The 14,649-nt window shown below is 35.4% G+C and overlaps 1 protein-coding gene across 3 annotated transcripts in view; it reads left to right on the top strand.

Annotated features, from left to right (window-relative positions):
• Nucleotides 1–14,649, top strand: part of CEP57 (centrosomal protein 57) — a 37,985-nt gene that overhangs the window by 9,387 nt on the left and 13,949 nt on the right. For all 3 annotated transcript variants that reach the window (XM_025893427.2, XM_073887147.1, XM_073887148.1), the window contains exons 2-6: nt 3,102–3,258; nt 11,717–11,896; nt 12,285–12,406; nt 13,781–13,897; nt 14,516–14,593. In XM_025893427.2, the coding sequence (XP_025749212.2) occupies nt 3,102–3,258; nt 11,717–11,896; nt 12,285–12,406; nt 13,781–13,897; nt 14,516–14,593 (654 nt within the window). The remainder of the gene's footprint in view (nt 1–3,101; nt 3,259–11,716; nt 11,897–12,284; nt 12,407–13,780; nt 13,898–14,515; nt 14,594–14,649) is intronic.

The following is a 14,649-nucleotide window of genomic DNA, read 5'->3' as shown; positions in this document are numbered from 1 at the left end:
GGTAGAATAGTCAGGGAAAGTCTTACAAGACTTCTGAGCAGATGACTGAGTGGTGTGAGAAAGGGAGTTTTCCAGGTAGATAAACGTAAGAAAAGAAAACAGTGTACTGTGCATTTTAGAAATCCAAAAGTAGATCAGTATAGCTGGGAAATAATGAGGGGGCAGAGGGGTGTGGAGAAAGAGTGGGAGGGAATGAAGTCAGAGTTAGTCTGAGGTCAGATATGTGGGGCCATGAAAGCCATGGTAAGGAGACACCTGGGTGGCTCAGTCAATTGAGCTTCCAGCTCTTGAGTTCAGCTCAGGTCATGATCTCAGGTGGTGAGATCAAGCCTCACGTCAGGCTGTGCGCTTAGCTGCAGAGTCAGCTAGAGATTCTCCCTCTCCCTCTGCCCCTCCCCCTGCTCATGTGCATGTACTCGTATGCTCACTCTCAAATAAGCAAGCCATGGTAAGAATTTTGTATTTTATTTTGTGATGGAAATCTATTGGAGGGTTTTAATTAGGGGTATTACTCTAATACACTTTTTTTTAAAAACAATCATAACGATTAATACTTGGAGACGGGCTAAGGGGATGTGGACAAGAGTGATTAGGAGGCTACTAATGCCGTCTGGACAACAGATCACAGTGGTGTCAAACCCGGGCATTAGTAGTGGAATTATTGAGAAATTGGAGAGTTTCCACATATAAGTGAGCTCATACAGTGTTTGTCTTTCTCTGTCTGGCTTCATTTAACATAATGCCTTCAAGGTCCAGCTATGCTTTTGCACATGGTAAGGTTTTCTTGTTTTTGGTTTTTTTTATGACTGAATAATATTCCATTGTATATGCCACAACTTCTTTACCCATTCATCCATCAATAGACACATATTGCTTCCATGTCTTGGCTCTTGTAAGTAATGCTGCTATGATCTGAACTTGGAGGTGCAGGTGTCTCTTCAGGTTACTGTTTTCATTTCTTTTGGATATATACCCAGAAGTAGAATTGCTGGATTATATCGTCGTTCTATTTTTAATTTTTTGAGGATCCTCCATACTGTTTTCTATAGTGGTTTTATCGATTTGCAATTCCACGAACAGTGCACAAAGGATTCGCTTTTCTCTGCATCCATGCCAGTTTTTGTAATCTCTTGTCTTTTGGATGATGGTTAGTCTTAACAGGTGTGAGATGATCTGTCATTGTCGCTTTAAAGCAATTTTTAAAAATTTACCTGTTTAACAGAGAGCGCGCGCCCCCAAGCAGGGGAACAGCAGGCAGAGGGAGAGGGAGAAGCAGGCTCCCCGTTGAGCAGGAGAGCCCAATGTGGGGCACGATCCTGGGATCAGGACCTGAGCCAGAAGGCAGACGCTTAACCAGCTGAGCCACCCAGGCGCCCCTCTCATTGTGGTTTTATTTGCATTTCCCTAATGACTAATGAATGTTGAACATCTTTTCATGTATCTGTTGGCTTTGGAGAAATGTTTCGAAAAGGACAAATTTTGAACTGATAGTACACAAGAGCTAGCAGGCAGTGAATTTAATGAAGATGGTTTATTTTCATTTTGTTTTGGTTTGTGTTTTTTGAAGGTAAATTATTTATGCATAATCCTGTTAATATCCGTGCAGTATTCAGTAATCTAATAAAAATTGTTTTGAAAATCGTACGTAAATTTGCAGGTGTTTTATGTTCATACATATATGTTGATAAGGAATACTTCCTGGCCAGTTACTTTGAATGGTGGTTGTTAAATGATAGGATTCTAGTAGGTTGTATGAAGACCTAAGGTTCTCTGTGAGGAATCATTTGAAATTAAGCTAAGTGATAATTCATGGTGCTTTGTAAGAGCTTTAGCAGTATAATATATTTTAGGAATTGAAAACTCACCCTGTTTTCCAGCCACCTCCAAAAACCTGATGTCAGCTTGACAAAAAGTTTGAAAAATACCAACTCTTAGTCCTGTTGCATGTGAACATACTTTTTACTGTTGACTGAACATTGATTTACTTTAAGTACCACTTTGAGACTTACCTCTATCTTTTCCAAGTCTTTTCTCTCTTTTTTAGTTTTCATAGCCATAGTTGTGTTTTGTATTTGCTTTCTTAAAATCAATTGGAAAATTGCATGGTTTTACATGGAAACAGTCTTTGATTTTTAATAAGATTTAGATACAGTGTGGTTTTCTTTGTTTATTCCAGGAGCTTGTTTACCATTATTGTAAATATTCTTTGTCCCTTTGTACTTTTCTGGGCACAGATTATTCTGTGCTGTATAGTATAGTTCCCCAAAGGTAAGAGTCGAGAACTTCTTTTGCTGTGGTTATTTGAATAAGAAAAATAAATGAGAATTTTGAACAGCGAGCAGTTTTATCTTTCACCTTAGCTTTCTGTTTCTCTGTTACTTCCCCCACTCTAGGTGTCTCTCTACCGATAGGAAGTCATCTACAACTAACAAAATGCCACAGTTAGCATCCCCTGCAACTGAAATCATGTGGAACATAATCCCTAATTGAACAGAATCTCATTCATAATAGAATCGTGTTTGTGTGGAAATAAAATTTTAGATTTGGGTATTTGATATTTCTGATTGCCCCCCTCCTACCTCTTTTTCCTAAGTATAAATTTTTTGAAGCAAGAACTATGCCTTTCTGTATACCACAGAGTCTTGGACATTTGATAAATATTCAGGAATTATTTAGTTGATTGGGGAGAGATTAATTCATTTTGTAGCAGTTTCAGATACCGTAAAAAGATAATATTTACTTTTCTGAATGTATATTTTACGCTACATATTTTAAGTAAAATATTAAATTTATTATGAGTATCATATTTAAGTATTTCTGTGCAGCACTTCTGTTCAAGTTGTTTGAACATTATTTCCTTTTTACAGTGTCTGGCATACGGCTATATTTAGACACATAAGAAACACTTGAAAATTTTAAAATAATGATTGAATTCTGTTGTGTATGGTCAGTGGGCTTTGTTTTTTCTGTCATCTCTATCAATGGAACATGAGCGCTACAATTCTCAGGAACAATTGTGTGTGTGTGTGTGTGTGTGTGTATTTACATTCTATTTGCAGTTTAAAATTTTAAAAGGTAATTTCTATATTTTTATTTTTCAGAACATCTTAGTTGAACCCTCAAGGTCTAATGGAAGTATGGTTCGCCATTCCTCATCTCCATATGTAGTATATCCACCTGATAAGCCTTTCCTTAATAGTGATCTACGACGCTCCCCAAATAAGCCTACATTTGCCTATCCGGAAAGTAACAGCAGAGGTAATAGAGCCTAACAAAATGGATGTGGTTTTTTTTGTTTGTTTATCCACTGCTTTAAAACTCTTGTGTCTTCCATGTATTTTAAAATTAGAGGAGTGGCACCTGGGTGGCTCAGTCAGTTAAGCATTCAACTCGATTTCGGCTCAGGTCATGATCTCAGGGTCGTGATTCTCTCTCTCTCCCTGTCTCCCACCCCTACCCTACCCACCCCCCCTGCTCACACACATGCTCTCTCTCTCTCAAAAAAAGAAGAGTATCTATTTCCCCTTTACCTATTTTTAACCTCCTCAAAATACAGCACTTTTCTTTTGTTCACTGATTGTTAAACAGTATCATTCACCAAATCATCAAGGCTAAATACTTCGAGAAATTTAGAACTGCTCTGTCATATGCAGTATCAGGAACCAAAAATCAGTATTTTTGCCTTTGAAATATCCCAAGATGTATTAGTTCTTTCTCTTCATTCTCATTGCTTTGGTTCAGACTTTCATCATCTGTTGCATAGATAATTGTGATACACTCCGAAGTAATTGCTTAGCCTGTGGTCTCCCTCTCATCCCCATTTAAACAACATTCCTGCCATCATCTCTCCTACTTTAAAGAAATTTTAGCACCTCTCCACGGCTTATATAACAAAGTCCTAGGTGGTTTTTTGTTTTGTTTTGTTTTGTTTTAATCTGGACTCTACCTGCCTTACCAATTTCATCCGTATCTTCTCTTCTGTTCTTCCTTACCCACACATCCTTTGCCCTGGCTACTTTGAAATATATTTGTTCCCAAAACTTGCCATCTGTATTAGCTTTCTTGCTGCCTTAGCAAAGTACCACAGCTCAGCAACTTTAACACAAATGTGTCATCACACAGTTTCTGTAGGTCAGAAATCTGGATGGGCTTAGCAGGGTCTTATGTTTAGGGTCCTATGAGGCTGAAATCAAGGTGTTGACTGGGCTGTGTTCCTTACTTGAGAGTCAGGGAGGAATCTGCTCTCAGCTCATTCAGATTTTTGGCTTGTGGTTATAGAGCTGAGGTTCCATTGTCTTGCTGACTTTTAGTCAGGGCCAGTCTTTCCTCCTAGAGGCTGTCTACATTCCTGTGCTTTCTTTATGGCCCCTTTCAGGAATGGTGGGTCACATGTCTTTCATGCTTCATATCTCTCTGTTCAGGGTCCTTTCCCAAAGGCCTTTCGCCATATAGCAGGTATTCAGGGTTTGAAGGGTTAGGACATAGGTATCCTTGGGTGTCCATTCTGGCTGCCACACCAGCCATGTCAAGCTTGTAAGTCTTTCTCATGCTGTGCGCTCTTATTGAAATCTTTCTGTTGCAGAATTGTACTCTTTAAAATCCACATTATGTATTATTTATTTTGAGAAGTCTTCCTCTCTACCAGCTTCCCCAACACATGGACCTCTTCCTGCTCTCCTCAGCTGTCTCTTCTAAACTCACTTGGGCCTTCATTTTTTGTCAGGGTAAAGCGAGTAGTGGCTTCCTTGTCTGCCCATCCCATACTGAAGGTAGATATCATTGGCCTGATAGAAAAAGTACTGTAAAAGCATAATGGATCATAATGAATATCCGGAGGCATTGCTTAAACAGTTCACACCACCATGCTCTGAAGGGATAAGAAATGCTGATTTACTGTTTACACATTATTTTTTCTTTTGTTTACTTTCCTCTTCATCTCCTTTTTCCCTCTTTTCTCACATGTTCTTTAAAACCAATAGTGACACACAGCAGAATGTAGCATTATCGCTAACACGCTGGAGTAAACATTTGCTGACTTTCTGCTTTATGAATAAATCTGCCCCATTTAACTTATTATTTTCATTCAGTAATTACTTTTCTCTGAACTTTTTTTTTTAAAGTTTCTTTAGATAGAAGGAAAGATCAGACCTAGATATAATATTGTAGTGGAAGAATTGGTATCTAATTCCTAGATCTTGTATTCCTGCTAGAACTTTGTTGCATGATTATTTTTGTGTGTGTGCTTATTTTTTAAATAAATTATTACTAAATCTTAACATTTTTATCCAGTGAGCTTCAGTTATTTATTCTTTGCTTTTTTACCATATGTTGTTTGTATGTTATACAACTCTTATTTTTCTAAATTGCCAAAGTCTTTAGCTGCTATGTTCAGATGAGTAGCATTTTATTACTTGTTTTATTAACCATTGAATTAATTAGCATTTTCCTAATTATCATCATCTTTGAGACACTATATCCTGTAAGTAAGAGGTTTCTGGTTAGTAAGTTGAGCACTGAATATAGATATTCGTGCAAAACACAAGACTTCCATTTGAATGAGTGAAGTCTTAATTTGAATAGATAACTCTATATGATAAACTTTTCTTCTTTACATGTAATAAATGCTTTTATTGCACTAATACATTACAGTAAAAAAAAACTTGTTATTTAGTTCTAGTTTAATATATTTTCATTTGATAAATTACCGTTTCACTTTGCTATCTAATAATCACTTTGAAAATATAGTTTGATTAATGCCATGGAAAGAGATAATTAAACTATGTTTCTTGTAATTCTCATTTTCATATTCATTTTGAGTTTTAGAAAAGAGATGAGCAAGAAATTGGAAGTTATTACTGCCTTCAAAAAATGTATTGTCCTTGGGACCCCTTTTTTTCCCCTCCCCCTTGGAGCCCTTTAAAAAGACGGTAACTAATGTCAATCCAAAAAAGTTTAACCCATTGTTCATGTTACTGAATACATTTCAAGTGACAGTATTGTGCAGAATGTGAACATTTGAAGCAAGATAACTATGAGGCAATTCTGCTAGGCCAGTGCTTTCTAAACCTTTCACTTACCCTAGTCCACGTGGAGAATGAAATGGTAACACATGTACAGCACATGGAGATAAACTGATGGGGTTGATGGGAACTAGTCTGGGGTCTTCCACTGTGCCAGGCCACTCATGGCCCCTGTAAGAGCTGAGAGAGAAAACATCTTGACCTATCTATTACAAATTTGTGTCATACCTGTTGGAAAAAGCTCAGCATTATTGTCACCAGTGAGACAAGTCGAGTTATAACTAGTGTGCTAGGTATTGATAACAATTTACTGCCCATCTGTTCTTCTAAAGCACTGGTTCTCCAGTTTTTTAATTCAGGAAACCCTAATTAACCCACTGCATGTTTACATAAATAGAATAACTGTTTTCCAAATTTAAAAAATAAACTGCTAAGAGTGACATTGTTTTATTTTATACTTTGTAAATCTCTTATTTCTGGCTTAATAGAAAACTGCTTGATTCTCATTTATTTTTGCATTCCATTTGTGTTAATAAATTGTTTTAATTGAAGTATGTGAAAAAAAATCTGGCCTTACACGGATATGTAGGCAGAAAAGAAGTAATACTTTTAATAGCCTTTCCAACAATTTGTGGATATTTTTATTTGATATTACACCAAAACTTGGCAAGCGGTTTCTTAAAATTTTAGTTGCATTGTGGAATCTGAAAACATCATGAATTTTTTTTCATATTCTGGGACCTCAGGACCACCTACATGGTGAGAGATTAACTCAGAAGACTTACAAGTTTCAGAAGTGGTTGTAATTATGGCTGACGCTTAATACAGTAGAATCTAGAGAAACCGAGATGCAGGCTTCCAAATTTCTCCCTCATGGGGGTCACAGAGAAAAACACTTCTTCCTGTAGCAATAAACTGCATAACATGTGTAGTGTTTCTGCCCAGGAAGGCCCAGTTAAGGCTCAGACACTATGGCTTTTATTTGGAGCTAGTCACACAAACACTTTGCACCTGCACAAACAGTCATGATATTCACCATAAAATACTTTTGTTTACGCAGTCAAGGCAGACTTGTGCAGCAGGATTTAGTGCCTTAGACATACAAAACCTTATTAATTAGTAACTTAGGGAACATTCCAAGAGCCTAGTTTCCAGAGGCTAGCCAAGGTTCAGGCATGCTGTATAAATTTTTTTTGTAAGAATTTATTTTTTAATTGAAGGATAGTTGACATACGTAGTGATTTAACAATCCTATATATTATACTCTTCTCACCACAATAAGTGTAGTTTACTGTCACCATACAGTGTTATTGCAGTATTATCGGTTGTGTTGCCTATGCTGTACTTTTCATCCCTGTGACTTACTATAACTGGAGTTTGTATCTTTTAATCCCCTTCACCTATTCTGCCTTATCTCCCACTCTCCTCCCTTCTGGCAACCACCAGTTCTCTGTATTTATGAGTCTGTTTCTGGTTAGTTTGTTTGTTAGGGTTTTGTTTTTGTTTTTGTTTTGACTCTACATACAAGTGAAACCATACAGTATTTGTCTTTCTGGCTTACTTCATTTAGCACAAAACCCTCTAAGTGGACCCATGTTGTCATGTATGGCAAGATTTCGTTCTTTTTATGGCTGAGTAATATTCCATTATGTATATATGTGTGGAATATGTAATACCCCACTTGCATATCTTCTTTATTCATCTATGGATGCATGCTTAGACTAGCTATTATAAATAACGCTGCAGTAAACATAGGATTGCATGTATCTTTTCAAATTAGTGTGTTTTCTTTGGGTAATCAGTAGTGGAATTACTGGATCATATGGTATTTCTTTTTTTTTTTTTTAAGGAACCTCCTTAATGTTTCTACAGTGGCTTCCCCAGTTTATATTCTTATCAACAGTGCATGAGGGATCCCTTTTCACATCCTTGTCAACACTTGTCATTTCTTGTCTTTTTGATACTAGCTCTTCTGACTAGTGTGAAGTGATATAGTGGTTTTGACTTGCATTTCCATGCTGATTAGTGATGTTGAACTTCTATCTGTTCATGTGTCTCTTGGCCATCTATATGTCTTCTTTGGAAAAATGTCTATTCATGTCTTCTCATTTTTGATTGGATTATTTGTGGATTTTTTTTTTTTTGGTGTTATGTTTTAGGAGTTCTTTGTCTATTTTGGACATTAACCCCTTATCAGCATACATGATTTGCAGATTTCTTCTGCCATTCAGTAGGTTGCCTTTTCATTGTGTTGATGGCTTCCTTTGCTGTGTAAAAACTTTTTAGTTTGATATAGTCTCAGTAGTTTATTTCTGCTTTTGTTTCCCTGACATAAGGAGACTTATCCATAAAAGTGTTGCTAAGGCCAGTGTCCAAGAGATTACTGCTTATATTTTCTTTTAGGAGTTTTATAGTTTCAGGTCTCAAAACATTTAGGTCTTTAATCCATTTTGAGTTTATTTTTCTGTATGGTGTAAGAAAGTGGTCCGGTTTCATTCTCTTGCATGTAGCTGTCCAGTTTTCCCAGTACCACTTATTAAAGAGTCTGTCTTTTCCCCAGTGTATGTTCTTGCCTCCTTTGTCACAGATTAACTGATCATATAAGTTTTAAGTTTATTTCTGGGCTCTCCATCCTATTTCATTGATCCTGTGTGTTTATTTTTGTGCCAGTACCATACTGTTTTGATTACTCTAGCTTTGTTGTATATTTTGAAATCTGTGATTGTGATACCTCCAGCTTTGTTTATCTTTCTCAAGATGGCTTTGGCTATTTAGGGTCTTTTATGGTTCCATATAAATTTTAGGATCATTTGTTCTAGTTCTGTGAGTAATTCCAGTTGGTATTTTGATAAAGATTACATTTAATCTGTAGATTGCTTTTGGCAGTAGGGACATTTTAACAATTCTTTGAATCCATGAGCATGGTATGTCTCCTTTTTTTTGTGTTGTTGAGAAACGCTGAAATAATTTGGTGATATATAAGCCATTCCAGAATGTAGAAAAGGAGAGCATATACCTCATATTGGGTCTTTTTGTTAATCCAGCACATTTTTGATACTACATTTGCTGACATACAGAAATAAAATGGTGTGTTCCAGCCAATTGCTCTAAAAGCTGTAAGTGCAAAAATAAAATACTAGCAAAATCATTCACTGTGAGGTATAATCTAATGAAGGAATGCAAGAAATGTTTGGTATTACAAAGTTTTAGTAGTTCAGAAGAGGTTTAAAAAAACCTGAATTGATGGGGCGCCTAGGTGGCACAGTTGGTCGGGTGTATGACCCTTGGTTTCAGCTCAGGTCATGATCTTGTGGTGGGATCGAGCTCCACATCAGGCTCTGTGCTCAGAGAGCAGAGTCTGCTTGAGTTTCTTTCTCCTTCTCCCTCTGCCCCTCCCCACCGTGTTTTCTCTGTCTGGAATAAATAATCTTGAAAAAAAAAACCTGAATTGATATTTAAAGGCATATATTAATTTTCCCATCTCCTATTGCATTTGTTATCTAATTACTCCAGGTTTTTTAGAGAATAGTTCCTTTAAATACTAATCTTTTATTTTTAAAGTAATCTCTATACCCCACACAGGGCTTAAATTTACAACCCCAAGCTCAAGAGTCACATGCTCTACCGACTGAGCCAGCCTAAATACTAATCTTAAATCTGGACTCTTTTCCTCTTCTCCTAGTCTTTTCCATTGATTTTTCAGGTTTCTGCATTGTATGTGTTTCATTTCTGTGTTCTAATTACACTATAGTCCATTGCATAATAGAATAAGCTGACTATATTATAAAATGTATCAGTCTCCTGTTTGGGGCCTGTAACATTCTAGGCCCTAAAAATTCGGTGAATGAATGAACTACATTAATAAACGGAAAAGTATACCTTGTTTTGAGTAAGAAGCCTCGATTTTTACAAGATGACAGTTCTTCCTACGTATTATATGGTTTACATGACGTTTGATGTAAGTCATTGTTCAAGCGAAATGTTTCTGAATATTTAATTGGTAATAAATTTGAAATGTTTTAAAGATTTCTGTAGTGTGAGAGACTGGCAGTATCGATGTTTATAAGGTTTTAATAGTTAAAAGAGTAGAATAATAATAATAATGAAATCAGATTAAAAGCCCTGAAACTGTGGTTTCAGGTATGTGTGTGTGAAACTTTGTAGTGGGTATGTGTGTGTGAGTAATAATTACATCTGTATATATTGGTACCTGTGTGAATTTGGTATATGATACAGATGCCATTTAAAGTTCTTCCTTCAGTACCAAAGTAACTTTTATTTCACTTAAAGAATTAAATGTAAACATATGTGAAACTACAAGTACAATAAAGGAAAATATAAAGTTTATATATTCTTGAAGTTATAGAAGAATGTTCTACCTATATAAAGAACTTGATGTGAAGTATTGTTATGATGATATGAAAAATCAGAACATCTTTATACCAAAACTGACAACATCTAAATTGGCAGCTACATTTTCTGGAATTAAAGACCGATAAAAAAGTGATGGGGGGGACTTTTTCTTAAGGAATTCAAAAGAAAATTAACCAATTGTATATATAAATTTTTAATAGAAATGCAAAATGAAATAACCAGAAGTAGCTTTTGTTTTTTAATCAAAATAACAAATATTGTAATTAATAATGGTATGTGTTGCCAAAGACACATACATCTGGTGAAAGTATATATTGATACAGCCTTTTATGAAGGTACCATTTTTCAAGAGCCTTTCTAATATGGGTATTTTTTTGACCCAGCAACTTAATTTTCAGTTTTTAATTATTGATTATGAGGAAGTAATCTTTTAAAATTATCTGATTGTATGAGGGAATGCTCACAGTTTCATAGTGCTAAAGTGAAAAAGAAAACTTAGATAAATTTTGATCTCAGTTTATTTTATGCATATCAAAAAAGATTGAAAGCAATAGCCAAAGTGATAGTCATTATCTCTTGGTAGTAGGAGTATAAGTTGTCCTTTTTGTTGTATTTTCCTGTGCTTTCTATAGGGAATGTGTATTACTTTTATAATCAGAAACTTTGGGTTGGGGGGCAGTTTAAAGAATAATTAGAGGGGCGCCTGGGTGGCTGTCATTAAGCATCTGCCTTCGGCTCAGGTCATGGTCCCAGGGTCCTGGGATCGAGCCCCGCGTCGGGCTCCCTGCTCCGCAGGAGGCCTGCTTCTCCCTCTCCCACTCCCCCTGCTTGTGTTCCCTCTCTCGCTGTGTCTCTCTCTGCCAAATAAATAAACAAAATCTTTAAAAAAAAAAAATTAGGATTTTTCCTATATAATGAAAACTTGAGATTTAAAAAAATAGTCCTTCTTGTGCTTGAGATCTTTAACTCTGCAGTTGGATTCTGCATGTGATCCTATTAATGAAACAGAAGAAGGATTGGTAGTTAATGTACTTTTGGACGGTTAGGAATTTTGTATGATTAGCTAAATATTTTTACCATTTTATAAAATCTTTAAAATGTTTTACCATAATTTGGTTTTTGAGTAGTGCATTTCAGAGACTCAGCATATGTCTTTAAATGGATATAAAAAAAAACAATTATGTGGCAGTAATTAGCATTTCATTTTTCCCAAAAAATGATTCTCCCCTGGGCCCACCCATATTTTATTTTTTATTTAGATGAGTTCTTTTTTTTTTCATTGAACCTTCTCCGTATATATTATTCATGTTTGGATTTGGCAGCTATATTTTCTGCTCTGAAGAATCTTCAAGATAAGATTCGACGCTTGGAACTTGAAAGGATTCAGGCAGAAGAAAGTGTGAAAACCTTGTCTAGAGAAACAATTGAATATAAGAAAGTATTGGATGAACAGATACAAGAAAGAGAGAATTCAAAGAATGAGGAGTCAAAGCACAATCAAGGTTTGTTTAATTATGAAGGAAATGAAACCTACAAATACACAAAATACAAAATGAAATACACAAAATAAGTATTGTAAAATTATTCTAAAAGCAATTTCATGTTCGTATTTTCTAGTAGTCAGTCTCTTTGGGCACTCCAGAATTGCATTATACTCAAGTGCATTTTGAAGAGCACATCCTGATGGTCCTGCATTATATTTACTGACCGAATTCAAGACAAATTGGACCTAGCATATAGGGAGAGAGTGACTTAGGTCATCTGAATAGGCTTCTAGAACGACTGGAAAGTGTTTGTTGTATACACAGTAGAGTTAATTCCCATTAAACAGCTTGTTACAACTGTTCCATGAGTGAGTTAATTTCTGCTTTTCTTATGTATTCTTTTTAGAACTGACCTCTCAGTTGTTAGCTGCAGAAAATAAGTGTAATCTTTTAGAAAAACAGTTGGAATACATGCGCAATATGATAAAGCATGCAGAAATGGAAAGGACATCTGTCTTAGAAAAACAGGTATGATACATCACAGATTCGTTTTCAGGAACAGTTAGTTATGGGGAAAATTAGACTGACCTAAAGATCTTTTTTCTCAGTAAAGACTCGGTTCTGTTATAATCATTTTTCCTTTTATCCTAATCACTGATAGCAGTCCCAGTAGTTCATCTTGAGGAACAACTAGTGTAAGTTTTGAGGGAAAATGCGATTTGTTTCTTCAGCATAGCTATAAAGAGGTTTCCTTTTTTGGGCGCCTGGGTGGCTCAGTTGGTTAAGCGACTGCATAAAATCTTTAAAAAAAAAAAAAAGAGGTTTCCTTTTTGGCTGATCTTCACACAGCCTGCCATATCCTCTGCATACAGCTTTGATAGCTTCTGGCTTTTGAACAGTGTAACAGCCCAAGACTGAAATTACTTGAATCATTTATAGGGTGGGGAAGGGGTTAATCAGTTCAATCTGCCACATGATTGGAAATGGGAAACATTATACACAGTAATATAGTAACTCTTTCATGGGGGTTATTGCAGTTCTTAGGTTAGAAAGCATCTACAAGAGAAGAGTAAAATGTTTTGATTAGTGTATCTGTTAGGCATATATAATAAATGTCTTTGAACTAATAACCTTGTTTCATTAGTAAGTTTTAAATAGCCCATTTCATAAGAATGGTTCCAATACTGGAAATAAAATATGATTTATGCCAATTTTTAACAGTGTATTTTTTAGGGCAGTAACTGTCCACTAAGGTGGATTTGAGGGAATTGATAGTTCACACAAATTCCTGGGAAAATTACAGTTTTACTTTATCTTACTCAAATTTCTGTTAGTATGACACTTATTGCCATAGTCTTATAGATGAAGATATACTGTTTAAAAATTTAGGTACTTAGTGTTTTGGCTTTTTTTTACCAACAGACCTCAATTTAGCCTAGTTTAATGGTTTACTCTGTGACTGTAGGATGTTAGTCTTTTCAAAGCCTTGACACTAAACCTAAAAAAATAATAATAGATGTTTTGCTTAGAATTGAGAGGAAGTATAAATGATAGATACAAAAAACATAGTTATTACCTTAATTAAGAGATTAACTGTGTAAGAGAACCAGACTCATTGAAAGTATTAGTCTTTATGTATCTAATAAATCCCTGCTATCTCAGAGTGTAATGAAAGTCTCAGTATATGGACCCAATTATTATAATAGTATATGGTAAGAACAGGATTCCGCTTGTATTTATTTGTTTTCTCCCTGTGGTTTCATCTTGATATTGTTCTCCTAGAATTTCTCTTTAGTATCTAAGTACTTCTTTGAAAGGCCAGACAAATATAGTATATATGCCCAGTGTCAGTTGCTTTTTGTTTTGTCAAATTATCATGCTGTGTTTAATACTATTCCCCAGGTTTCCCTCGGAAGAGAACGACAACATGATCAAACACATGTGCAGAGCCAGCTTGAAAAGTTGGATCTTCTGGAACAGGAGTATAACAAACTTACCACAATGCAGGCCCTGGCAGAAGTCAGTGAATGTTTCTTTTACTCATCAGTGCATAATATTGGTTCTTTTGTAAAATTGATCATTTTAAAATACTGGATATCCATAGGAAGAAAAGTGACCTTGTAGCAAAGAAACAGGAATTTTTAAAGGATAAAAATGTACATTTGGAGAAAGTGTTCACATTTTATAATCTTGATGTACATAAGGAAGTAGTTCTTTTTGAAAATGTTAGAAGCTTAAATGTTTTTGATTATCCTTAAGGCTTGAATTACTTGGTTTAAGTTGTTCTCTTTAGTTTTAATTGATTCACTTGGGAAGTTTTTAATACCACTGAGATTAAGTTCCCAATTTAGCTTCCATGTATCCTATATGCCTTCATACAGAGCTGTGTTTTTTAGCCATAGATTTTACCCATAATTCTGTTCAACTGCCTCACAGCTACTTCACAAATGACTAATAATGAATCACAAAGGAGAGTGTCATGGTTATTGGCAAGCACAGTGTTGTTATTAGAGTGAACTAACAAGCATATATTTACTGTGCTAAAATTTTATAGCGGATTACTATGTTGCTGTATTAAAATTTTACATAAAGACACTAAATCTTTTCACTAACCACTTTTAATATTTTTATCACTAGAAAAAAATGCAAGAGTTGGAAGCAAAACTCCGTGAAGAAGAACAGGAAAGGAAACGTATGCAAGCTAAGGCAGCCCAGGTAAGTTGTAGTGTCAGCAGGTAGGCTCCTCATAATTCATATTTTATATATAAAAA

Source organism: Callorhinus ursinus, unplaced genomic scaffold (assembly GCF_003265705.2).
Source record: "Callorhinus ursinus isolate GAN/ISIS: 27379988/994484 unplaced genomic scaffold, GSC_fseal_2.0 scaffold76, whole genome shotgun sequence".
Taxonomy (NCBI): Eukaryota; Metazoa; Chordata; class Mammalia; order Carnivora; family Otariidae; genus Callorhinus; species Callorhinus ursinus.
This window is presented reverse-complemented; position numbering and strand designations above follow the sequence as displayed.